Source organism: Hylobates moloch, unplaced genomic scaffold (genome assembly GCF_009828535.3).
Source record: "Hylobates moloch isolate HMO894 unplaced genomic scaffold, HMol_V3 SCAFFOLD_47, whole genome shotgun sequence".
NCBI classification, from domain to species: domain Eukaryota; kingdom Metazoa; phylum Chordata; class Mammalia; order Primates; family Hylobatidae; genus Hylobates; species Hylobates moloch.
Window position 1 is genome coordinate 506,371 of NW_026652322.1, and position 25,109 is coordinate 531,479.

At 59.0% G+C, this 25,109-nt stretch overlaps 2 protein-coding genes across 11 annotated transcripts; both read right to left on the reverse strand.

The window, feature by feature from the left end:
• Positions 1–347: 347 nt before the first annotated feature.
• Positions 348–12,345, reverse strand: LOC116463663 (tyrosine-protein kinase Fes/Fps). 9 transcript variants are annotated; one of them, XM_032146874.1, is made up of 19 exons: positions 12,267–12,345; positions 11,547–11,792; positions 11,220–11,393; positions 9,753–9,849; positions 9,440–9,623; positions 6,843–6,980; positions 6,650–6,769; positions 6,331–6,453; positions 6,015–6,201; positions 5,809–5,892; positions 5,098–5,307; positions 4,613–4,735; positions 4,178–4,231; positions 3,480–3,598; positions 3,111–3,205; positions 2,891–3,014; positions 2,494–2,651; positions 2,247–2,369; positions 348–708 (listed from the first exon to the last, which is right to left on the reverse strand). In XM_032146874.1, exons 2-19 carry the CDS (start codon positions 11,757–11,759, stop codon positions 566–568), a joined length of 2,469 nt encoding a protein of 822 aa, XP_032002765.1. In that variant the 5' UTR covers positions 11,760–11,792; positions 12,267–12,345; the 3' UTR covers positions 348–565. The 9 variants fall into 9 exon arrangements, with proteins under 9 accessions (XP_032002765.1, XP_032002764.1, XP_032002766.1 ...); XM_032146873.2 differs by having other exon boundaries at positions 11,547–11,768; positions 12,267–12,344; XM_032146875.1 differs by having other exon boundaries at positions 11,547–11,810; positions 12,267–12,322.
• Positions 12,346–13,341: 996 nt separating this feature from the next.
• On the reverse strand, positions 13,342–24,575 carry LOC116463665 (furin). Of its 2 annotated transcripts, XM_032146879.2 has the most exons (16): positions 24,558–24,575; positions 20,920–21,255; positions 20,476–20,574; positions 20,272–20,367; positions 19,805–19,933; positions 19,618–19,694; positions 19,216–19,304; positions 18,526–18,698; positions 17,859–18,071; positions 17,291–17,391; positions 17,061–17,164; positions 16,851–16,968; positions 16,562–16,741; positions 16,020–16,144; positions 15,796–15,906; positions 13,342–15,551 (listed from the first exon to the last, which is right to left on the reverse strand). In XM_032146879.2, the coding sequence occupies exons 2-16, from the start codon at positions 21,094–21,096 to the stop codon at positions 14,959–14,961; spliced, it is 2,385 nt and encodes a 794-aa protein (XP_032002770.1). In that variant the 5' UTR covers positions 21,097–21,255; positions 24,558–24,575; the 3' UTR covers positions 13,342–14,958. The 2 variants fall into 2 exon arrangements, with proteins under 2 accessions (XP_032002770.1, XP_058290770.1); XM_058434787.1 differs by lacking the exon at positions 24,558–24,575 and having other exon boundaries at positions 20,920–22,980.
• Between the last annotated feature and the right edge of the window lie 534 nt (positions 24,576–25,109).

The following is a 25,109-nucleotide window of genomic DNA, read 5'->3' on the forward strand; positions in this document are numbered from 1 at the left end:
GCCTTGGCCTCCCAAGTACCTGGGACTACAGGTGTCTACCACCACACCTGGCTTCACCCACACTTTTATCTCCAATAAAATGCAACATCTCTAAACTCAACATCCTCCTCGAAGCTCTGATCCTCTTCCTATAATCCTATTTCAGGGGATGACACCACCATCTGGCCATAGCCTGTGTATCATCCTCATCTCTCCCCTCCTTCCCCATGTCTCACATTCAGCTGCTACTAAATCATGTCAGCTCTGCCCCATGCATACTGCCTGTCCTCCTCCTTCCCCACGGCCACCATACCCACACTCGTGCCTTCTGAGACCTGCCTTCTGGACGAGCGCACATGCCAGGAGTGTTCAGTGGGCACAAGTGGTTTTATTGTTTCTGCCCGGAAGAGGAAGCCCTGGCAGCAGCAGGGACACAGAGAAGACACGGCGCTGCATCCTGCCGGCAGTGTGGATGCTGGTGGCGGGAGTCCAGGACTGTGAATAGCTGTCAGCATATGAGCTGGAGCCGCTGAGGAGCTGCACCTAGGCCTGCAGAGGCCACCAGCTTGAGAAGGGGGTCCCAGCCTCACCGATGCCGCTTTCGGATGCTCTGCAGCTCCTGGTAGATGGTGCTGAAGCTGGGCCGCTGCCCAGGCTCATAGGCCCAGCACTGCTCCATGAGCCTGAACACAGCATCAGGACACAGCTCTGGGCAGGGCAGACGGCCCCCTGTAAGGAGAGGCACAGCACACCAGGCATGAGGAGGGAGTTTGAGGGTCCTCGGCAGACTCTGGGGGATACCATGAGCCATTGGAGCTGCTTAAGATGCACTGTTCTGAAGGATGCACTGTTCTCCACCAAGGGCCCAAAGGACAAAGAGGCCTGGCTTCTGATCCCAATCCCACCACGTGCTAGTTGTGTGTCCTCTGCCAGCCTGTTTATCCATCTGAGAAAGGGACATATTAATCCCTACCACACATGTAGTGATGAGCAAATGAAATAACATGTGACCTAGCACAGAACAGGTGCTCATAGTAGCTACAGGGATATTCTTTTTTTTTTTTTTTTTTTTTTTTGAGATGGGGTCTTGCCCTGTCACCCACGCTGGAATGCAGTGGTGCGATCTCAGCTCACTGCAACCTCCACCTCCCAGGTTGAAGCAATTCTTGTGCCTCACCCTCCCAAGTAGCTGGGATTACAGGCTTGCGCCACCACACCTGATTAATTTTTTGTATTTTTAGCAGAGACAGGGTTTTTCCATGTTGGCCAGGCTAGTCTCAAACTCCTAGACTCAAGTGATCCACCTTCCTCAGCCTCCCAAAATGTTGAAATTACAGGCGTGAGCCACTGCGCCCAGGTTTTTTTCTTTTTTGAGTCAAGGTCTCTCTCTGTCACTCAGTTTGGAGTGCAGTGGCACGATCTCAGCTCACTGCAACCTCCGCCTCCCAGGCTCCAGTGATCCTCCCACCTCAGCCTCCCAAGTAGCAGGGACTATAGGCACATGTCACCACACCCAGCTAATTATTGTATTTTTTGTTTCGTTTTTTGTTTTTTTTGAGATGGAGTTTCACTCGTTACCCAGGCTGGAGTGCAGAGGCAGAATCTCGGCTCACTGCAACCTCCGCCTCCCAGGCTCCAGTGATCCTCCCACCTCAGCCTCCCAAGTAGCAGGGACTACAGGCACATGTCACCACACCCAGCTAATTATTGTATTTTTTGTTTCGTTTTTTGTTTTTTTTGAGATGGAGTTTCACTCTTGTCACCCAGGCTGGAGTGCAGTGGCACAATCTCGGCTCACTGCAGCCTCTGCCTCCTGGGTTCAAGCAATTCTCCCACCTCAGCCTCCCAAGTAGCTGGGATTACAGGCATGTGCCACCACGCCTGGCTAATTTTTGTATTTTTAGTAGAGACGGGGTTTCACCATGTTGGTCTGGCTGGTCTCAAACTCCTGACCACAGGTGATCCATCTGCCTTGGCCTCCCAAAGTGCTGGGATTACAGGTGTGAGCCACTGTGCCCAGCCTATTTTTGTATTTTTTTGTACAGATGGAGTTTCACTGTGTTGTCCAGGCTGATCTCGAACTCCTAGGCTCAAGTGATCCACCCAGCTCAGCCTCCCAAAGTGCTAGGATGACAGGCGGGAGCCACTGGCCAGGTTATTCTTATTCTGCCTGGTGGGAAGGTTGGCATTAAGGGAGTTAGAAGAGTCCGGCTGGAGCATCTGGAAGAGGGTGCAGCCTGAGGCTGCTGTCATCACAGGGTGCTTACCCTTCTCCACGAACTCCCGTGTCTGCTGATTGCTGAGGTTGGGATAGGGGGAGGCCCCCAGGCTGAAGGTCTCCCAGAGCAAGATGCCAAAGCTCCACACGTCGCTTTCGGAGGAGTAGCGGCCTGCAGAGGAGGCGAGGAGGTGAGGCAGCGTGCGTGGACCCTCCTTGGGGCCAGGGTGCGGCAGGTGGCAGGACCCAGGCCTGGCCTCTGGCCATGCAGTCCAGGGTGGACAGGGACTAGGTACCGTAGTTAAGGGCCTCAGGTGCGGTCCACTTCACGGGGACTTGTCTGAGGCCCCCTGAGGCTGCATAGACCCCATCAGCTTCCTCTCGGGACATCCCAAAGTCACTGATCTTCAGGACATTCTTCTCTGTCACCAGGCAGTTCCGAGCAGCCAGGTCCCTGGGTGAGACAGGGCAGGGGCTCATTTGGCCAACAGTCGCCTGCCCAGCCCTGGCTGAACACTCTAGAAAAGCCACAGACAAAAGTTGCTCCCAGCCCTGGGCACCCCTGTCTACCAGAGAGGCCAACTCCCCCTCTGGAGCTGATGCCTGATGGTCCAGCGGGGGGCCCTAGGGGTATACGTACCTCTTGACTCTGGTCGGGGGTGTTGGCAGGGCCTGTGGCCACCGCCCACTCACCGGTGGATGCAGCACTTGCTCTCCAGGTACTCCATGCCAGCAGCTGCATCCCCCACCATCTGCAGCAGAGTCTTCACCCGCAGGCGGGCCCCCTCCGTGCGGAGGAAGGTCAGGAAGTCGCCCCCTGCAGGTGGGGAGGACCCCTGCTGAGCCTCCTGAGGTAAGGGTGCCGCCTGGCCAGGCTGCGCGCCCTACCTGGAGCTCAGCGTCCCGCGCTCACCCTGCACAAGCTCCATGACGATGTAGATGGGCTGCTTCTGGGTGCAGACACCAATGAGACGCACGATGTTGGGGTGGCTGTACTGCTTCAGGATCCTGGAGGGCACTGCTGCTCAGGCTCCACGTGGCCGGGCCCGCCTCCCCAGGGTCCCCCGGGGATGATGCAAGAAGAGCTTGGCCTCCGAGGCCAGCAGACCCGGACGTGTGACCTGGGGCAGCCTCTACCCTTCAGCACTATAAGGGGGTACTACCCGCAATGGGGGGCCTCGAGGATTAAACGCCACCACAGAGGTCAAGCACTTTACACTGTGCCATGCAGTGTAACCTCTGTGTACGCGGGACCCGTGGTGATCATTAGTTTATCACCCACCTCGCTTCCTGTAGAAACTTGGCCTTGAGGTCAGGTGGGAGCGTCTCTCGACAAGACTTCACCGCCACCAGGGTATTGTCGGCTCGCAGGCGTCCGCTGAACACTTCGCCAAAGTTCCCCTGAAACGGTCTTGGGCTCCTACCATGGCCTTCCCAGTCCCACAGTTCTCTTCTCTGCTCCCTACCCATTCTTACTCAGCCCCCGTGCTCGGACCCCTCACCCAGGCTCTCTGGGAGTTTGCCCCTCGCTGGGGAACCTAGAGAGCACACGGGGCAGGCAGGGAAAGTTGCCTCCGATGTGCCACCCTCCCTGAGAGAAGTGACATGGAAATCCAAAAATCACTCTCCCTTAGGTTTGAAAAGCATTCTGATTTTTAGTAAAGTGACTTCTTCCCTAAACAGGTATCTTATGGCTTATAGTAACAGGGTGTCTCCCTGCGTGCACACAAGAGCTCGAGGGGGGCGGCCTGGGTGGGGGTGATGAGGTCAGGGTGCCAGCAAAGCTGTCTGCTGGGAGTTTTCAGGGTAGGTACTGTCCCGTTTCCTGGAGGACGGTGTGTGGTGGGGACTGGGCAGGCAGTCGGGGTACAAGTGGGGAATCAGATGGGGCAGGGAGGTCTCTGGGTGGTAGGGCAGGGGGCCCAGGCGCGACTCGGGAGAAGCCGCCAGCGACAAGGAGGCCAGCAGAGGCGCACTCACCCGTCCAATCTGCTCACCCAACACCAGGTCCTCATGGTTCAGCACCCACTTGTCCTGGGGAAGAGAGGAGTCAGGGGATCAGAAGTCTGAAGAAAAGGGGTGCTTGGCCCTTAGAAGGGCTATGTCCTCCATTTCTTGGTGCCTCCATATGTGACCAGGGGTGGGACCACATGGGGAGCACGCTGAGATGACTACGGGGTCCAGGCAGGTGCCCTGACCAGGTAAGCACCCACCTGGTGTGTACAGCCCATGGCGTAGCAGTGGCCCTGACATTCCAAACCTAGAGCGAGGCTGGCCCTGAGGGTCACTCACTCTGCATCTTGTATGTAGACGGAGGGCCTGGAAAGCCCTTTCTGCCCAGACGCTGGGTGGGCCTGACCCACACTCCCCAAGCCCTGCCACAGGTGGCATGGGCCAGGCTGGGTGCAGGCTCACCTTGGGCACAGCCCTGTGCAGGACGACACCACTCTTCTTGGTGAGGGGCTGCTGGGTGCTCAGTAGGTGGTCGATGAGCAAAGGAATGCTGGGAAAGCCTTCCCCTTCCAGTCGGTACAGGTTCTGCAGGGCAGGGGACCCGGGGTCAGCAGCCTCCATTCTAAGAGGGCCTGAGCCCTGGGAGGGGGAAAGGGAGAGCAGCAGGGGAGAAAGGGCCTGCCCAGGACCAGGGGCAGAGAGACCTCCAGAAAAGATGCCATCTGATGGCACATGACATCCTGCTGCCCCACCAGCGGAGGACTCACACTTAAGCCTCTATTTTGTTGCAGGGACTGGGTGGTCTCTGTGGCCCCTTCCAGCCAGCCCTGCTAGGGAGGCATCCAAGACCTGGCAGCTACCCCCTACCCTGAAAGGCCATTCCCCTTGGGGAAGGGAAGGGAGGGGAAGAGTGAGGCCTGGAAGGCTCGGGTCCCAGCCCCACTCACGTCCAAGGACTGGATGATGAAGTGCCGGGTCAGACCATCCCACAGCACCGACAGCACGTACTCCTGCTTGCCCTGGCTCTCCCGCACCAGGAAGTCCCCTGAGTGCACCAGCAGCTCAGCCACCTCGGCCCTCGGGATGGCCCCGTGGTACCACAGCTGCTCATGTAGGGGCTTCTGCACCTCCGGAACGAGCTGCAGCGGTGGGGGGAGCTGGGCAAGGGAGGATTGAGGAGGAGTCACTCAACCACCTTGTTGAAGAGGCCATGGGGGCAGCCAGGGGTCTCTCTCTCCCCACTATATGCCCTCAGGCCTCACAACCATGGAGTGGCATGCAGAGCCGTCCACAGGCCCCTGGAGTGGGCACTGGACTGGCCCAGGCTCACGCTGGGCAGAGCTGGGAAGGGGGAAGCCCAGGCAGGAAGACCCCAAACCAAGCTGGTGCCTCCTCCTCCAGGCCACAGGCCCCCAACCATTCCTGAAGCAGGGAGAGCCATGGAACAGTCGAGGTTGCTGGTCCCTTTAGCACACTGGGGCGATAGAAAGGGAGGGGTCACAGGGGTGGCAGGGTCTGGGAACATCTGCAGCCTGGAATCCCAGGGAAGAGAGGAACTTCCCAACGCAAGCAGCCTGGGCAGAGCCTCGTCTCTAGGACATCCCAGTGATTAAACTCTAAACACAACAGTAGGGGGGCCCAGGCTGGGTGCCACTCACCGAGAACTTGGGGCGGAAGATTCCTGAGATGTGGCTCTTAAGGATCTCCAGCGTGGGCGTCCTTCCCCCCTCTCGCTCCTGCTCCTGAGGCCAGGGACAGACGTCAGCGGGTGGCCAGGCTTAGGGAGGGGGAGGGCGAAAATGAGGAGCGCAGCCCCAGGTGGGCAGGCCGGTGGCGGGCAGCGGCCGCGGATGGGGCAGCTCACCGAGGACGACGTGGAGTGGCGGTCATCCTGCAGGAGCAGCACGGCCGGGGGCTCGCCGGGGCCCAGCTGCTCCAGCTTGGTCCGCAGCAAGTCCTGCTGGGCCTGCAGCTTGGCCTGGCTGCACAGCGCTACCTGCAGCCCCTGCAGTGCTTCTTGCAGCACCTGCCTCTTGCCCAGCAGCTGCACCCTGCAGGCAGGGGTGGGTGGGAGGGTGGGTGAGAAAGAGGGCTCGGTCTGCGGCGGGTAGCCAGCAGCAGGTAGGGTAGGTAGGAGGGAGGGAGGCCCAGGAGGCTGCTGCAGGCAGGGGCCCACTCACCGCCCCCGGGGGTGGGTGTTCTCCTCTTCATTCCGGAGCTCCTGTTGCAGCTGTGTAACCATCTCCTGCCGCCTGAACACCATCTCGGTGGCCACAGCCAGCTCATCTGTCACCGAGGTCAGCCTGCACCCAAGAGAAGGGAAGCATTAGAACTGAGCCCTCCTCAACCCACGTCCAGTGCACCCCTGTAGAGCCAAGCAAGCCCGGCCACCTGGTGACAGCTCTGTGTGGACAATCTCCACGACCTAGCCCTGCCTACATAAACACCCGTGGTCTGCTGGGAGCCCTGCCACGGCCCAGGTGCAAAGCCACCACCCACGTGTGCTGCACGCTCTCCACAGTCAGCTCGTTCAGCTGGAGCTCCCCAGGCTCCAGCGGTTCACCCTCCTCAAGCAGTGACTCATCGAATGTGACACAGGGTGGGACGTCAGGTGCGGACCTGTGGGGGACAGCGCCCCGTCAGTGGACAGGCCAGCAGCCCTGGGCCCAGCAAGAGCAAGGACGGGGCTTACCCATAGTGTCGCAGGAAGCCTTGGTACTCAGCCTCAGGCTGGATGCGGGCAGCAGCTGCAGCCATCTCCCGGTGAATGGCCACCACCTCATCCTGCACCAGGCTGCTAATCTCCAGGTATTCCTGCAGGATCTCCTTCCTGCCCCCGAGATGGGATCCCCAGTCAGGGGAGCCTCAGGCTGTGCAAGGCTGGGCAGTTCAGGCCTAGGACCCTGGGTTTGGAGTCAGGGCTGGGGTTGACCCCTGCCTCACTTTGAGCTAGCCATGCCACTCTAGGCAAATTATTTAATCTCTCCCTAATCTTCTATTTCCTGGTATGTATAAGAGGGACACTGGCAGTTGTAATAAGGATCCAGTGGGCCAGGCACAGTGGCTCATGCCTGTAATACCAACACTGGGAGGTCGAGGTGGGTAGATTGCCTGAGGTCAGTTCGAGACCAGCCTGGCTAACATGGTGAAACCCCGTCTCTACTGAAAAAGCAAATACAAAAATTAGCCAGGCATGGTGGCACATGCCTGTAGTCCCAGCTACTTGGCTACTTGGGAGGCTGAGGCAGGAGAATCACTTGAACCCGGAAGGTGGGGGTTGCAGTGAGCCAAGATCGCACCACCACACTCCAGCCTGGGCGACAGAGTGAGACACCGTCTCAAAAAAAAGGATCCAGTTGAGATCCTGTGTGCAGAGTGTCTGCTGTACAGGGAGTGCTCAGTAAACATGAGCTACGGTCATCCCTGCCCTGGGCAGCCAGCTCTGCACATCCACTACCATATAAGCCATCAACATGCTGCCCATCCCCATTCATATCTCCCAGCCCAGGCACCTCCCCTGGGCCCTAACCTCATGTACTCACTCACCTACTCAAAATGTCCCATTGGCTAGCTCTAAGACACCCCAACCTCTCTAGTTGAAAACTGAGGCCAGGCACGGTGGCTCATGCCTGTAATCCCAGCACTTTGGGAGGCCGAGGCGGGTAGATCACGAGGTCAAAAGATGGAGACCAGCCTGACTAACATGGCGAAACCCCATCTCTACTAAAAATACAAAAACTAGCTGGACATGGTGGCACGCGCCTGTAGTCCCAGCTACTCGGGAGGCTGAGGCAGGAGAATCGCTTGAGCCTGGGAGGTGGAGGTTGCAGTGAGCCAAGATCGCACCACTGCACTCCAGCCTGGTGAAAGAGTGAGACTACATCTCTAAATAAATAAATAAATAAACCGCTACTCTTGTCTCCTAAACCTGTTCCTCCCACAGCCTTCCCTACATAAGTTAACAGCTACTCCATCTTCCAGCTGCTCCAGGCCAAATCCCCAGAGTTACCCCTGACTCCTCTATTTCACGCTCCACTTCCAATCCATAGGGAAATCCCACTGGCTCCACCTTCAAAACAGCCCAGGACCTGACCGCTCCTCACCTCCATTGCTACCTCCCCGTCCTAGTGGCCAAAAGCTTGGATCTGGATTACTGCAAGAGCCTGCTCTCTGGCCTCCCAGCTTCGGTCCTTGCCCCCTGAAGTCTATTTGCAGCATAGCAGCCAGAGTGGCCTTATTAAGACAGAGGTCAGGGCTGGGCGTGGTGGCTCACGCCTGTAATCCCAGCACTTTGGGAGGCAGAGGCAGGCAGATCGCTTTGGGCCCAGGAGTTAGACACTAGCCTGGGCAACATGGTGAAACCCCATCTTTACTAAAAATACAAAAATTAGCTGGGTGTAGTGGTGCATGCCCCTAGTTCCAGCTACTTGGGAGGCTGAGGCAGGAGAATTGCTTGAGCCTGGGAGGTGGAGGTTGCAGTAAGCCGAGATCATGCCACTGCACTGCAGCCTGGGCGGCAGAACAAGACTCTGACTCAAAAAAAATTAAAACAAAATTAAACAAAAAAACAGAGGTCAGATCATGCCATTCTTGTTCACCCAGAGCCAAAGTCCTCACCATGGCCCTGCTGGACCCTCTATCACCCAGTAGCCCTTGACGCCTGACTCCTCCAGCCTCGTGTATGACTCTCCCCCTCTCTCACTCTCAGAGGCACCACTGGTTCCTGGCTATTAGTCCCCGGTACTCTCCTAACTCAAGGCCTGTGTAATTGCTGTCCTGCTTTCTGGAATGGTCTTTCTCCAAATAGCCTCATGATTCACTCCCGTACCCCTCTCAGGGGCCTCTTTGAATGTCACCTCTCAAGAGGCTTTCCCAGATCACTCTATGGACAACTGTCACCTCCTCCCTTGCCTCCGTGCTCCCAGGTCCCGATCCACTTCTCTTGCTTTATTTTTCTCCATGGCTCTTAGTGCTCCTCACATCCTCACTCCACTAACACGAAAGATCCCTGAGGACAGATGTTTTTGTCTACCATTGTTCTCTGTTATAATCCAGAGCCCAGAACAGTGCTCAATGAATGTAATAAAACCCTGGAATAATGGGACCCTGGAATAGGGTAATTCAGAGGTCAGTAGCCTGTTTCCAATCCTTGGCCCAGGTCCCATTCTCATGTGGTTACATGGCCAGCACTTTCCCAGCAGTGGATTTTCTGGGTCCTGCCTCTGGGCCTGATGGCTGGGCTTAGGGCTGCTCAAGGGTGGGGGCCGGGGGACGGGGCTGCGGGCTTACAGGATGCAAGCCATCTCCTCGTGCAGGTCCTGCAGTGACCGCAGCAGGCCGGGCAGCAGGAGCTGGTGGTGGTGCTGGTGGTGTAGCTGTGCAGCCCGCACGCCCAGCACATAGCGGTTGTGGTGAGCAAAGAGCTTCCACAGGCTGCGCACATACTTGTCCTTGGCCTTGTCACGGTCCTTGTCTGCCAGATGGGGGGCAAGTGGTATAGATGACAGCATGGAGGCCCAGGCAGCCCCCACTCTCGGGGTACCCAAGGACAGGTCAGCACTGGCTTCGGATTCCCTCCCTGCCAGCAAGGGAAGCCACGAACCTTTGCTGGCCTCCTGGTACTTGCGCTTGGCTTGGGCACTGTCCCGTGCCAGAACTCGGTACTGGCTCTTCAGCTTCTCAATGTCCTGGCTGTGGGTCTAGGGAGAGAGGAGAGGCCAGTGTGGAGAAGCAGGTCCCCAGTTGTGGAAGATTCTTGCCTGGGGTGAAGCCCTGGAAAGGTCCTGTCGTCAGGCAAGGAGCACCTGGAGACTTCTGGGAAAGCTGGCTGCTGACGTGAGAGTCAAAGATCAGAGGGCCTGTTAAAGACAGGCCCCTTGGGGAGGAAGAGGTAGACTACAGGCTACAGTGGTCCCTCCTTGGACTGAGAGTGGTAGCCTGGTGGCAGGCAGGGCCAGTTGCAGGTGTGTGTGGCCCGTGCAGTCACTCGGGGCTCCACATGTAAAAGGGCCCTGCGCTTGGTTTTATGCTCCGTTATTGCCACCTCGAAATTCTTAACAATCTTTTAACAAAGACCCCCACGATTTCACTTTGCACTGGGTCCTGCAAATTACGTTCTTGGCAGTTGGAATAGATGACAGCCAGAGATCAGTGTTCTCGTTCCAGTTCTCCTGTTTCTGTGCTGGGATATGTTGGCCAAGCGCCCAACCTCAGTTTCCCCATCTGTAACTGAGCTAAATTCCTCGACTAGATCAGTCTTTTCCTTAAAGGGCCAGAGAGTAAATAAATATTTTAGGCTTGTAGGCCATACAGTCTCTGTCACAATTACTCAACTCTGTCATTGTAGTCACAGACAATATGAAAACAAAGGGGCATAGCTGTGTTCCAGCAAAACTATAAAAATGGGCCCACCCTTGAATTAGATGATCTTTTGGGGAGAGGAATGGGGCCAGGGTGGCCACCAGGGGCCGCTGTGGGTCCATGGCAAGGCTGGGCTCTGCACTTGAGGAAGGGGTGTGGTGCAGGGAGGGTGAAGGAGACACTGAATGGGGGCACTAGGTTCCCAGATAAATAGCTCCAAATCACACAGCCTCTAGACTGAGGAGCTGGGTGGGATTCAAACCTAGGCAGGCTGACTTCACGGCCCGAGTCCTTGACCTTCAGGGGGCTATGCTGCTGCACAGTCTCTGGGCCCCTGAGAGGAGGCTGCCTAAGTCGAAGGCAAACAGACTGACCCTCATTCCTCTCCCTGATTCTCAGAACCCAGAGCCAGATGGCACAGTGTGGAGGCGAGTACCGATTCTGAGCTTCTCCCAGGCACATGACCGGTCACTCATCCTTACATTCCCAGCACTTTGCCCAGGCACAGAAAAAGCACAGAGAGGCCTTGCTGCAAGCCAGCCCAGCGTAGGGGAGGAAGAGAGGAAGCTGCATCAAGGTTACAGCAAGCCAGGCCTGGGGTCAGGGACTTCCACTTCCCCAGTGAATCCAGGGCCTCTTGTGCAAAACAACTCCTTCGAGGCTCAAAATTTAGACAGAAATGACCAAAGCCCCAGTGCTGCCCGCTCACCTTGGTGAGCTCCTGCTGCAGCTGCTGCCACTGCTCGCTGTAGGTCTTGCGAAGCTGCTGCCGTTCCCGAATGAGCAGGCTCAACTTGCTCAGGGGCCCTGAGTTCAGATCCTCTGCGTGCTGCCGCAGCAACCGGCTCAGGCCCTCAGTTTGGCTGGTGATCTCGGCCCAGGACTATATAGCACAGATGGGGGAGGCACGGAGAGGGGCACAATGGCTCCCAAGACTTGGCCTACCAGATCTCCAGCCACTGCCCCAGAGGGCCCCCAGGAGAGAAAGGAGAAGGCAGATACAGCCAGCACCCACCAGAGTCCCATAGAGACCCACCTGGCTGATGGGGCTGTCAGGGCTGGTGCCCCGGCTCTGGGCCCCACTGTCCTGCAGGGACATGTGGTGAAGCAGTCCTGCATACTCCCTGTCACTCTTGACCCGCTGGGCCATCCACTTTCTCATGCCCTCCAGTAGACGAAGCTCGGCCTCCTGCATCTGCTGCAGGACCCCATGGCCCTGGGGGCTGCACAGCTCGGAAGAGAAGCCCATTGTGCTGTCCTGGGGACAGAAAGGGGCCCATCCCTGGAGGCAAGGCAGCAGCTGGAGATGGAGGCATGGGACGAGGAGGCTGGGGACTGTAGGGTCAGGATGGGCTGCAGACAGGGAGGATGTGGGGTCCTGCCTCGCTCACACGCAGCCATGGGTACCCAGCAGCAGCCTGGCCTGAGGACTGGCCCTCATTACTTCCTTAGCGTCAGGGTCTCCTCCCCCGTTCGGGAACAGGAGCCAACCTGGAGCCCTGGAGCCTCCCTCCCCAGGCCCTTCCACCCACCACCCCTTACAGGGACACCCTTGCCCAGGTCCTTAACAGGCCAAGCCTGCCCCAGCTGAAGCCTCAGGCGGCCACAGCCTGAGCCCTGCCCCTGCGGCCATCCCCTCCCTTCCGCGGCCCCTACCCCCACCTGGGTGGGTCTCTGGCCCTCGGAACGCTTGCTCTGCCCCTGCCTGCCGCGCCCCCACTCCCACCGCTCCTCCAGGCCCCGGGGCTAGAGTTACCCGCGCGGGCAGCTGCTCCTGGGACGGCCTCGGACCGACTCAGGCCCGGTGCCGACCCTGGCCAGTTCCTGATTCCGCGCTTCCTCCTCCCGCGGTTTCAGTTGGCCCAGGCCCCGGGGCGGGCCTGTGGAGGGGAAGGGGCGGGCGGGACCGGCCCGACGGCCCCGACGCCTGCCAGCCCCCCTGCTCCGCGCTGGGCCGCAGCCTCTAGCCGGCCGCACGGCCACGGAAACGGAAGGGAGGAGGGGGCCGGGAAAGAATGGCCCAGCCGAAAGCCGCCTGCGGCCCGCAGCCCCCAGGGCCCGGCAGCGCCCCGGGAACACCGGGAAGGGGCGCAAGGTGGGGGTCAGGAGGGGGAGCCCAGGGCGAGGCCCCAGGCAGATGCTGGGCCCAGGGAAGCCCAGGGTGTCCGCGGGTACTGAGGGGAGGGGCGCAGTCCTAGCACCAGGCCAGGGCCACCGCAGAAGAGGAAGAGGGAACCCTGGTCCCAGCCCTCCCCACCTCACGTTATTCCCTAAGGAGAGGCTCAGGCGCCAGCTTCCATTTGAATAAAATTTCCGAGTAAATATCCCGAACAGAGGCTGCTTCTCGGGGACAGATCCTGGTGGTTTTGTCCCCATCCTCCTACCCTCAGGCAGGGGCTTCCTGTCCCAAGGGAGACCTGGGGCAATCAAGGGGCAGGGGTTGGGGAGCAGAGAGGTGTGGAGTTTTCCATTTGGGACTCAGGCTCCCCACAGCAAGTCATCTTGATTCAGTCAGGCCCCCACCTTAGGCCTCAGCCCTATAGCCTGTGGCGGCCAGGTCACTTCAGCCCAGGAAGACACAATAGGCCCAGTTCTTCACACTGCTGGAAACCAGGACTTTGGGAGTGAAGTGCTCAGCTCCTGAGGACCAGAGGTCACCAGCCCCACCCCAGGGGGCCCCACTAGGGGCTGGCACATCCTCCCGCCCCTTGGAGGACTTTGGCCTTCTGACTTGGGCCCACATCCAGGCAGGCAAGCCACTGTGTAGGCCTAACTGGCCACCTGTCCTCAGCTGCAATGCAGGAGCAACGGTACCACACTGGAGACTTGGCCTGGTTTGCATAGTCTGCACGTTTAATCACTTTAAAACCTCTAACATCATCTTGTCATGTCCATTAAATAGAACCAACAATGCTGGGCCTGTTTAAATTACAAGAAAAAAATCACTGTGCACCAACCCAGTATCTTACAAAACCAGCCGGGCTGGCCACGAGGGTAGGAGGATGGGAGAGGAGGGGGTACCCCTGGGCAGGTGGCTGGGTACCAGGAATGGCTAGGGGAGACAAAGAAAAGGGGGCTCCCAGATGGGAGGGGACTGATTGTCCTAATGGGAGGGATGCAAAAGGCACGTCAGAAGAGGAGGTTTGAGGGGGCATGACAGGTCAGTGCTTTCTCCACCAGGGCACAGTGTTGGAGGGGGCTCAATGCCACCACCTGCCCACCCCTGGCACTTGGAGAGCCAGTGACCTATGAGCCCCCAGCATGGTGAGCCCCACTTGAAACACAGATGTCAGCCTGCCCCTCCCACCAGGACCCCCTTTCCTTGAGCCCACCTGGCTGGCCCGCCTCTTCAGGACTTAGGAGGGGCTCAACTATTCCTCACTCCTCAGCAACATGCTGCAGCCCCCACACCTCAGGGCCAGGGCAGCCAGGGAGGAGCAGGGCGGACGGTGGGTGTGAGAAGGTGGGTAGTCCAGCTGCTACCCCCATTAAAAATACAAAAACAAATCATCAGCATCTAAAGTGAAATAATCACAAAGTGAAAATATATCCTCAAACAGCCCCTGAGATCCCCACAGGGGAAAGCAGCATCGGGTGGGAGGCCAGAGAGGCCGGCTGGGCCACCGCCCCTCCCCACCACCCACCCAGGGGCTCCAGGTCTGTGAGTGCCAACAGCCCAGGCAGCCCGGGCTCAGAAAACAGGGACTTGGGCCCTGACGGGAGAGGCGGGTGCAAGAGAGGGGAGGGTGGTCAGGACACCAGCACAGCGTTCAGCCAGAGCTTCAGCCTTGGCTGCACCAGCCTGGTGGCCAGTGGTGGTGGAGGCACGGAGCACAGGGGTGGGTCATGGGACACAGGCCACAGGCCACATGCCACGTGCACACCTGGAGGCACCTGCCTTGCCTTGGTCCCTTCCTATGATGGCTGCTGCCGCCAAGACTCACCAGAGCTGGGGGACAGGGTGGAAGGTACAGAAGCCCTTAGAGAGGTGGCCTCCTCCCTCAGATACCTCCTAGGCCAGCCCCCGACTGCCTGGATGGGACCATTATTGCTTTAGAGGGACAGGGAAGGGCAAGAGCTGCGGCCTGGGTCAGGAATCCCAACAAGCAAGGGCTGCCCCTCTTCACTCCGCAGGAACTCTGGCTGGGGCTGGGGCTGGGGCTAGGGCCGGGGCTGGGGCCGGGGCCGGGGCAAGCTGCCCTAAAGGTTTCACTCCTTTCTCCACATGGAGGGGGTGCTGAGGGTGGGGTATGGCCCTCCCCACGCCCCAGCTGGTCCTGGGCCCACCTCAGGTGGCCCGGTGGGCCAGAGGGTAGGATGGGAAGCAGTCTCCACCCCTCTTGCCTCCCAGCTGGGGTCCAAACCCAGTCCCGAGATAAAAAAATACTTTGGTGAATTAAAAAGTGCCCAAGGAGGGGATTGGCTTGAGGGGGTGGGCAGTGGGCTCATCAGAGGGCGCTCTGGTCTTTGATAAAGGCGGTCCTCTCGCCCCGGCCCTCGTCCTCTTCTGAGTCAGACGGGCACTCCTCCTGCCAGGCTTCAGGGGGCAGCCCCTTGTAGGAGATGAGGCCACGGTCCATGGTGTACACCTTCACCCCCCGAAAGCTAAAGCCAGAGCGCAGCTGCAGGACCAGGAAGACAGTGACGAAGACCAGCACGATGAAGGCGCAGCTGAGGCCGGCCACCACCTCAGGCAGGTGTGAGGGCAGCAGCCCTGCCCGCAGCCGCGGCCCCGCCTCCACGTCCGGGGGCAGCCGGGGTGGCTGCTGCTGCAGCGGGGACTCTCGGCTGCTCTGGCTTTGCCGGGAGCAAGTCTGCTCCACAGGGTCCAAGGAGGCGTGGCTGGGGCAGCTGAGGCAGTCTGTCGGGGCCGGACCCTGGCATGTGGCACATGAGGCATGGCAGGGGGCGCAGACGCTGGCCCGGATGGTCTCCACGTCATTCTCGGTGCTATAGTGCGTATCGAGGACTTGGGGGGCGAAGCCTGGAGGGCAGTGCTGGACACAGCTCTTCTGGTGCAGGGAGAAGCCTTCCTCGCACACTGCCGGCGTGGGAGAGAGGGCAAGTGTGTGTCAGCTAAACAGACTGTAGCCCCAGGACCATAGCAGCCCCAAGCCAAGTCACCACATCCCCAGGATCCTCCAGCCCCAGGACTGTGGTCATCCCAAGAGCCCCAGGGGCTCTAGGTCTCTTGAGACTTTTTTCTCTTAGAGCTGGGCTTCAGGACAGGCACCCGCCTTACCCCAGACTCAGGCCCCCAAAGCCCAACAGCACCCACTACTGACCCACACAGGCCTGACTGGATGTGAGGGTCTTGCAGCCACTGCTTTCTGGAGGTACGGGCAGCCCCTCAGGGGCGGTGCCATAGAGTACGAGGGTGAACTTGGTCAGCGTCCCTGTTCCAGAGCGGGGAAGAGGCAAGAGTTGGACAGTGCTGGCACCACACCCAGCGCCCTAGATCCTGCCAGCCTTCCACGTCGTACCCCTACCCCTCAAGTGCCCCCAGTACCATAGTTGTTGGCTTCGCTGGTGTTTTCAATCTCTAGGACCCACTCGCCAGAGGGATCCTCATCCCAGGAGTGAGTTGTCATGAAGGCCCAGTCATTAAACCCATCTGCGGAGTAGTCATGTGGCCTGGGGAGGGGAGTGCACACAGCCCTGAGGCCTCTGGGGGACCCCAAGCCAGGGACATCTAACCCACAGCACACAGGCCACACACCCTTCCCCCACGCAGACCAACCCCATGGGGCCAGAAGTGCCTGCTGGCTTGGCTGTTTCTCAGTGAGCCAGACGTGCTCAACTGGGGGATTCTAGAAAGGTACACAGGCACCGCACAAGGTGGGGCACACTACTGACATTAAATGGGTGCAAGCCAGGGATTCCTGCAACATGGGACAGTCCCACAGGACAAAACTGTCCCTCCCAAAATGCCAAGAGTGCCCCACTGAGTAGCACTCAGTGTCCCCTGGGCCGTGTGAGCGAGCAAAGGCGAGCACGCGGGCTGTGAGAGGAGGCGGCGCTGGGCAGGGAGGGCAGGGACAGAGCAAGCACCTGGCTGCTAGCAGGGTGGAGCGGGTGCCCATGGGGCTGACCAGGTGGATGGCCAGGTCGCCACGGCGATTATAGGACAGGGTGAGCCGCGCCTGAGCGTGCTCCAGCCGAATGATGTGGTTGGGCTCGCCCAGGCACGCGGTCACAGTCTTCCGCACCTCGAGCCGTTTCCCGATGTCTCTGTGCAGGAGAGCACCATGATGGTCAGCCTGGCCCAGAGGGACCAGCGGGCACCCCCTGCGACTCTCAGGCCCCACTGGCCCCCTCCCAGCCTGGGTCCAGCCCTCACTTGGGCTCGGTGAGGATGTCGATGATGCACTTCCGCTGGGGGGCCACTGTGGTCCAATTCTGGGCCAGGGCCACCATGGCGCCCGCGTCCAAAAGCCCATAGCCATATGAGTGGCTCACTGTGGGGACAGGGAAGGTGGGGTCAGCCGTGAGGCACAGAGTGCCTTCCACCTAACTCCACATCCAGCCTGCCGGGCCAGCCTGCCCTCACCTTTCCGGCCCACACCATTGGTGGCCCAGTCGTTGGCGTTGAGGTGGGCTGGCTTCGAGGTCTGTACCACCAGGTGCTGCATGTCCCGCCATGTGAGGTTCTTACTGCAAAGAAGGAAAGGGGAGGCTGGGGATCAGTCTTTTTTGGGAGCAGCTCTCCAGCTGCCCTAAGGGCTGCCCTACAGAGAGTGCTGGTAGGGACAGGGTTGCCCCTGGCCCCCACCCACTTACTTGGCCTCCAGGGTGAGAGCAATGATGCCGGCTGCTAAGGGGGCAGAGGCTGAGGTGCCCGTGTGAGACTCCGTGCACTTCTGCCGCAAGTCAGTCGTCACCTTCCAGGAAGATAATCATATTGGGGCCTGTGATGGGTGGAGGTGGCTAGAGGAGCCACCTGCCTACCCTCCCTCTGCATACAGGCCCTGGGCACCACAGACGGTATGGGGAGCCAGGGCCAAGAACCCTGGGTCCCAACTGCTGCCTTGCTAACTTGCTGTGGACAGGCTAATAACGAGCCCCTCCTGGGCCTCATTTTCCAAAGGAATAAGGGGGTTCAACTAGAGGTTGGAGACGAATAAGAACAATGTATGTTTTTAGGGAGAGTCTAGGCTTTTCAAAGGCTTCAGAGATGGCTCCATGGCCTCCAAGAACCTAGAGAGCCCCGGAGTTCATATTCCATGATGCCTGAGCCACTATCACCCAGCCACATGGGGGTGGAGGCAGACAGCCTCCAAAAGAGGGTGCTGGACAGAGCCAGCCAGCAGCCCCATTTCCCCAGCCCCCACCCCCAGGTAAGACTCACGATTTGCTTCTCATTCTGGTTGCCACTGCTGTAGGTCGTGGCCAGTGTGGACGAGCAGGCCTCGCTGTACCACGGCACGTTGCCAAACTGCGTGGCGCTGCTGATGGACAGCGTGTAGATACTGTTGGTGTAGCCGTCGCAGTTGCAGCTGTCATGTTCCCGGCCCCCGTTCCCCGAGGCCCAGACAAAGATGGAGCCCAGCCCTCCTCGGCCCTGTGGACAGAGTGGGCTGGGGTCATTCAAGATTGGGACTTGAGGGAGGGCTGGCAGGAGGACACTGCTGGAGAACTGGGAAGGCCGGAGCCTCATTCTCTGGGAACTTCCTGTCCCCTGTGAGATCCCTGGTGGATCAAGTACGTATCCAAATATGTCTATCTAGGCACACAAAAAATCAGACCAGGAGGCCAAGGCGGGAGGATCGCTTGAGGCCAGGAGTTTGAGACCAGCCTGGGTAACATAGCAAGACCTCATTTCTAAAAAAAATTTGTTTTTTAATTAGCCAAGTCCAAGTGGTATATGCACTTTACTCTTCCTCTGTCCCTTAATGTTTCAATAAACATGCTTTGTGTAAAGTTAAACATGAGAATAAATAAACCAAAAAACACGAGATAGCTACGGAAGACAGCACCCAGCCTGCCCCCAGGGGCTGGACAGATCCCCACCTCACCTGGCTAACCCCACGGAAGAAGGCCTCCTCGGCGAGGCGGGCTGGCCCATCCACTGTCTTGCCGTCATCCTCGGGGCCCCAGCTGGCACTGTAGATGTGGATGTGGTTGGGGTTCAGGCCCAGCGAGCGTGCCTCCACTGCATCTGTCACCTCGCCATCCAGCATGCGCACCCCTGGCCATGAGGGGGGGCACGAAGAGGGATGCTGCATGGGTCCCGCTGTCAGGGCCCCCCCACCCCAAGGAGCACACCCAGCCCTGCACCCCAGGGGATAAGCAGGGGAGGGTGGAGGTTGATGCTGGGAAACCCTGAACCCCCAACTACCTGTTTGCCTCTGCCTTCCAAAGACAAGACCCAGAGAAGGAAAAAGAGAACACCTCCTGCCCCCAACCACACATTCTGGACTAGAAAGAGTCTCTGGTTCCCAAAAGAGCCTGGTCATCAAGGACCTGCCACGTGAGGACTCACAATGGGTCGTGAGGATTTCAGGAGACTCCTGCTAGGAAACCCTCACTCCACAGGGGTCCAGGTCTTTCAGTCTTTGACCCTTTGAGAACCCTCCATGGAACAGCCACATGATCGAAGGATCCACAGTGGGAAAGTGGCAGGCATTGGCCAGATGGGAAGCGGGCAGGGAAAAATCCCACTGAAGGGCCCTCCTGAAGACAGGGTGGCCCAGGCCCACACTCACCTCCAATGCGGGCATTGTAGGCCACACCTACACCACAGACACCGTTGTTGGCCACCGCAGCCACTTCCCCCGCACACCGTGTGCCATGCCTGCCAGGGCCAAGCACGTAGCATGAGTAGGACAAATGGGGTGAACAGGGCCTGGCAGATGTGGCCTGAGGAGCACGAGGGATCCACACATCCGACACCCATCATCCCCTGAGTGCCCAGCCCGTCTCCCACACTCCACTGGGCCTGTGACCGTCTCCACTCTGACCAAGCCCTCCCTCAGAGCCCCAGGTGGGCCAGGATTGTGGAAAAAGCCTCAGCCTTTTAGGCAGGGCACATCTCACCCAGGCTCAGCCCTGTTCCTTAGTGGAAGAAAGGAGAAGACAGGCAGAGGCCGCGGCCTGCCACTTCTTACCTGTTGTCATTCATCTGTGTGTACCGAGGCTGGGGATCAGGGTCCTGGTCATTGACATCAAAACTGGCCCCAGGATCCTAAGAAGGATTTGGCCACCATCAGGAGAAGGCTGACCTCACTGATAGAACATGACAGCCCCTAGACACACCTCACCAGGGATCATGACCTCCCTCCCCCGCTTCCTCACATAATTGCCTGCCAAGTCCGGGTGGTTCTTCTCGATGCCATCGTCCAGAATGGAGACCACGATGCCGTGCCCTGTGTAGCCCTGCGCCCAGGCCTCCTTCACATTCAGGTCCCGCTGAGTGACACCAGACTGTGGAGACACCCACCCCATCACTTATGAGACATGACTGGTTTTGTGAGGCTAGGGGCATCTTGAAGAATCCCCTTGCCACCCTAAAACCTCCTCCTGTACCATCCCTGCTCCTGAAAGGCCGCCACTGGCTGTCTGGACTCCATGGGAATGTAGAGGACTCTGGGAGGGCCACCCCTAGGCCTGCTTATTAGGATGGGCCAGGGAGAAACTGCCCAGCAGGAGGAAAGGAAAAGAATCAGAGGAGGCCTCGAAGTCAGCCTCCTCCATCCAAGAGCTCATAGTGGGTGGATGGTGCATCTGGGGAGGAGGTCCCAGCAGCCAAGAAGGCCGCGTACCAGGTACCACTGCTGAGGAAACTTGGGGTCTGTGGGCTCCTGGTACACGTCCCGTTTAGTCCGTCGCTTTGCCACCTGCTGTTCCAGCCACTGTACCTGCGGGGGAGTGAGGGAGAGATGGTGTGGGTGGAGCAGGAGGCGAGAGGGGCTCCTGAGAGCAGGAGGGGGAGGGTGGCAGCAGGAGGGGGCTGGGGCCACACTCACTTGAGGCTCCCTCTGCAGCCGGCTGTGCCGCGGGCGGTGAGGCGACAGGGACCGCTTCGTCACTCCTCGATGCCAGAAGTGGTAATAGTCCCCGAAGATCTGCAATAGAGCAGGGAGACTGAGCTGGGCTTTCCATCTGTCAGTCCCCGGGGAGGCGGGGGACGGGGGTGGACAGCGGCTTCATGGGAGGCTCTCCACGGTCGGGGGTGCGGGGCATCTGCTCCCTGTCCAGGACCCAGCAACATGCAGAGGCCATGAGGACTCACTCTCACTGGGATATGCTGCTTGCCTGAACCACCTGTGCTTTGCTCATGGCCACCCAGCACATGCCGGCTACCCAGATGCCCCTGAGCAAACAAGGCCAACAGTTCCTGCTCCCCGGTACCAGAATCCCTGTCTTCTCTGCTCCCACCCGCTGGCAGTGTCCTGTGGGAGAACACCTACCTGGCCCAGGTTGAGGAACCCATGCTTCCGTGCCACGCTGTTGGCCACCGTTGGGCCTCCAGGGATGCGCACAGCCCACGTGTTGGTGAAGACCCTGTGGCCCTGAGCATGAGCTGCTAGCAGGACCAAGGTTCCTGTTGCTGCTACCACCCATAGCAACCAGGGCCTCAGCTCCATGGGGGGGACAGGTGGCTGGGACCCTGGAGCGCCCGTCTCCTTGGCCTGGTCACAGGGCCTCGGCTCCCAGGTGCCTGCTCACTGCCTGTGGCCCGGGGCTGACTGGTGGGGGCATGGGGCCGAGACGGGCAGGGCTCGGGAGGGTGAGGAGTGCCGACTCTGAGAGGAACAAGAGGGGAAAAGGGGAGAGAGGGTCAGTTCCTCCCCTGCCATGCACTAAAGCTGCCCTGCCCACCCCAAGTTTCAATTGGGGCCTGAAATGAGATCTGGAGGAGAAGGGTAAAAAAATTAGTCCTCCCCAGAAGAAATCTAGCCCCCAAGGCCAGCCAGATAGATGGACAGATGGATGCCCTCACAGTCCCCCCCAGTCCTTTCTCCATGCAAGAATATAAGAAGTGTAACAGAAGGGCCAGGCATGGTGGCTCACTTCTGTCATCCAAAACTTTGGGAGGCTGAGGCGGGTGGATCACCTGAGGTCAAGAGTTCGAGGCCAGCCTGGCCAACATGGTGCAACCTCGTCTCTACTAAAAATACAAACATTAGCCCGGTGTGGTGGCGGGTGCTCGTAGTGCCAGCGACTTGGGAGGCTGAGGCACGAGAATTGCTTGAGCCCAGGAGGTGGAGGTTGCAGTGAGCCAAGATCGCGCCACTGCACTCCAGTCTGTGCGACAGAACAAGACTCCCTCTCAAAAAAAAAAAAAAAAGTGTAACAGAAGAAGCAGGATGAAGACTATCAAGCCCTGAGTCACTCAAAATCAGAAACAGCAAATGAATATTCACCATGATCAAGGTAAAAAAGATGCATTATAGAGCAGTATGTACACATAATCCCATTTTATTTTTTAAAAACTATTTATACACGTATATTTATACAAACTAAAACAAAATCTGGAAGGACACACGCTAAAAAATGTTAACAGTGGTTCTCTCAAGATGGTGAGAATTACAAGTAATTGTTATTTTCTTCTTTGTGTCACTGTATTCTCCAAATCACCTAGGTATATTTTACATAGGAATAAGATGTTGGCTTTTCAAGGTTTTTAAGTGAATGGCATCTATACAACTCACTAGGGTTTCCTAGTTCAGCAAAGCAGATTCAGCCATAGGGAGTTATTTGCAAAGCCCCACAGCTCCTAGGAAGAAAATGGGTGACCCTAAATGGGATGGTGCTTTTAGGGGCCATGTCCTGAGGGGGTGCGGGGGTGGAGATCACAGAGGCTTCACCTCCCTCTATGGCTGAGATGGCCGCTATCAGCAAAGTCAGGGGCCCAGGCTCGTTTTTACAGTTTCCTGGGGAACGCTGGGGCCGCCAAGCCCTGCCCTGCCTGGGCCTGGAGGCCCCCAGCTGCCCCCTTGCTTGCTCCACGCCCACCAGCCTTGCGTAATCCGAGCCCAGAAAGCCAGGGCAAACACTGGCTGCTGAGCCAGGAGCGCCAAGGTGAGGCTGAATCAATAGCCCGAGTGTTGTTTTTCCTCCTTCAGCAAACAGACGGCGGGACCTCTCTGCCCAGGGCCACATAACTGTCCCCACATAGGGCCCCTGACTAGCCAGAAGCCAAGGCCCTGGAGGAAGGGGGGAAGCTAGTGGAGGTCCCAGCAGTGCTGCTGGGGGTATCCCAAACAGTGCCAAGCTCCCTGAGCAGCGGCAGGGCCCTGGATGCCCTTACCACTTCCATAGCCAAGGCCACTCTTTGCCAGATACCAAAAGGAAGACATCCCAGCTCACGTAGGCCCTGGGGAGCTAGAGAGGCAGGCTCACCACAGAGAACTCCTCGCTTCTCCAGAGGCTGCCCTTAGACACAACTGGCCTCCCCGACTGCTGCAGTCCCACCCTGCAGGCTGGGGGTACTCCACACACAATTCCTGGAGTATTTTCAGTTTGGACCAAAATAACCTGACAGCTGATAGCAGGAGACATCTACAATACCGCTCCTGCACATCCCTGGGAACCACAGCCCCATGGTGCTTTGGGTGGTTGGTTCCAGAAAGCTGGCCTGATCAATGGCTGGGCAGCTAGGTGCCCCAGCCCTAGGGGATGGAGGGACCGCCCCCTGCCCCAAGTCCCTCATTTAACAGAGGATGTGGGACCCTGGGGGCAGAGCCATATAGGAACGGGGCCTCATCTCTCTCCAGTCTCTTGCTGCCACAACAGCTGCCTCTTGGGTCCAGATGTCATGCAACCACCCCCCTGCCCCCACCACCACCAACCACAGTGCTGTGAGTCCTGCTGGAGCCCCCAAATCGAGGCTGGGTTCATCTGGGTCTAGCCCAGATTCCAGCACACTGTAGATGGAGCTGCAGCTGCTTGGCGTTAACAGTGATTAACCAACTATTTAATTACCTTGCAGCACTCGGAAAGAAAGCAGGCTTCAGGCGCAAGTGAACAGTCCCCCCAAAGAAAGAGGGCCAGCCTCCTTCTATCCAACAACCCCAGCCATGGTGAGGGGTGGGGATGGCTTCCAGAAAATGAGACCCCCACAGACGGCTCTGCCACAGCATGTGGGACAAGGGATGATCCCCGAAAAGAGTAAGAACTGAAAACAATGAATGAATGGGTTTCTCCCCACCCCCATCCCAGACTCTGACTCACCCTCTAGTCCCAGTTTGTCTCAAACCTGGAGGCTTGCTGTATTTCTCAAGATCTTGTTTCACATGGGACTCTGTTCCAGGCTGTGGCCAGAGAGAGCTGTGGGTGCTCTTCCTGGCTGTGTTCTTGGGCAAAGCCCTTTTCTCCAGCTCCAGAACCTCCCGACACAGAGAGCCACTCTGGGCCACTCAAATTGCGCCTTACCCCAGGACCGACTGCTGTTTCTCAGACACTGGGGGTCTGGCTCTGACACAGCCACAGAGCAGGCCACGGGAGGGCCACTCGGACACCCAATCAGTCTCTCCCTCTAGCAGAGACACCACGCGGGGTCCTGTTACCAGCCCTGGGAGGCTCCCGTGAAATTATCGCTCCCAGTCCCTGCCCACTATTTGCTGGATGATCTTAACAAGTCACTTCCTCTCCCTGGGCCTCAGTTTCCTTGGTGGAAAAACTGCTGGACCAGCGGCTTTCAAACTTTTTAAAAAGCCACAGAATCCTTTTTAAAAATCAAATGCTCCGTAAAAGCCCAATATAGGAAATAGTAAAACGAGGGCTGCCCTGCTTGAGAAGAGGCCAGGCTTGGCTACTCTCCTATGCTGTGTCCACACCTGCTCAGCACCCGCCCTCACCACACCATATCACCTGGGTTCTCCTCGCACTTCCCAAGTCAGAATAGAAATCCCAACACTCTCCGGTGGATGAGGGTCTGCACCCCAGGGGCCAGGGGGTAGAGGATGATGGGAAAGCGGGTTCTGACCAGACAAGTGACTGCCGTCAGACCTGTCTGGCAAGCAGGCCGCCCCTCGGTCCAGCCACCCCGCGGGGGCACAGGGGCCTCGGCCAGGCCGCGGCAGAAGGCAGCCCCGGGACCTACCTGCGCCGGCCGCCGGCGCCCGGGGATCCCGCACCTGAGTCCTCGCCGCACAGGTGTGAGGGCGGGGGCGAGGCCCGGGCGAAGGAGCCCCCGCCTCGCCCCCGGCCTCTCCTCCCCTACCCGGGCGGAACGCAGGCCCTCCTCGGCCGCGGAGTGGGCGAGCCGGCGGCAGCCCCCGAGGCAGCGGGGAGGCTGGAGCACCCGGCGCCTGCAGAATTTTCTCCCCATCCCGCCCCCAGCAGGGGCCCCGCAGGCGCTTCCTGAGGTCAGAGGGCTCGCCCTGACCCCACGCGGAAAAGTACCGGCCAGGGCCGGGGGGCCCAGACGGGCCCGGCGCGCTCAGGTGGCTGCGGAGCGCCCTGTCTGCTCCCGGCAGCTCCACCCTCGGGGCCGGCCCCGGGGCCAGTTCCCGAAAGCCAGCGGGCAGCCGGGCCCCGGGGGACCCGGGTCGGGGCTGCACCGGCGCCAGTGCCCCGACCCTCCCCGGCCCGGACACCCGGGCCGCGGAGCCCGCTCCTGGGGCAGAGCGGCCCGGCCCGGCCGGCTCCCCTC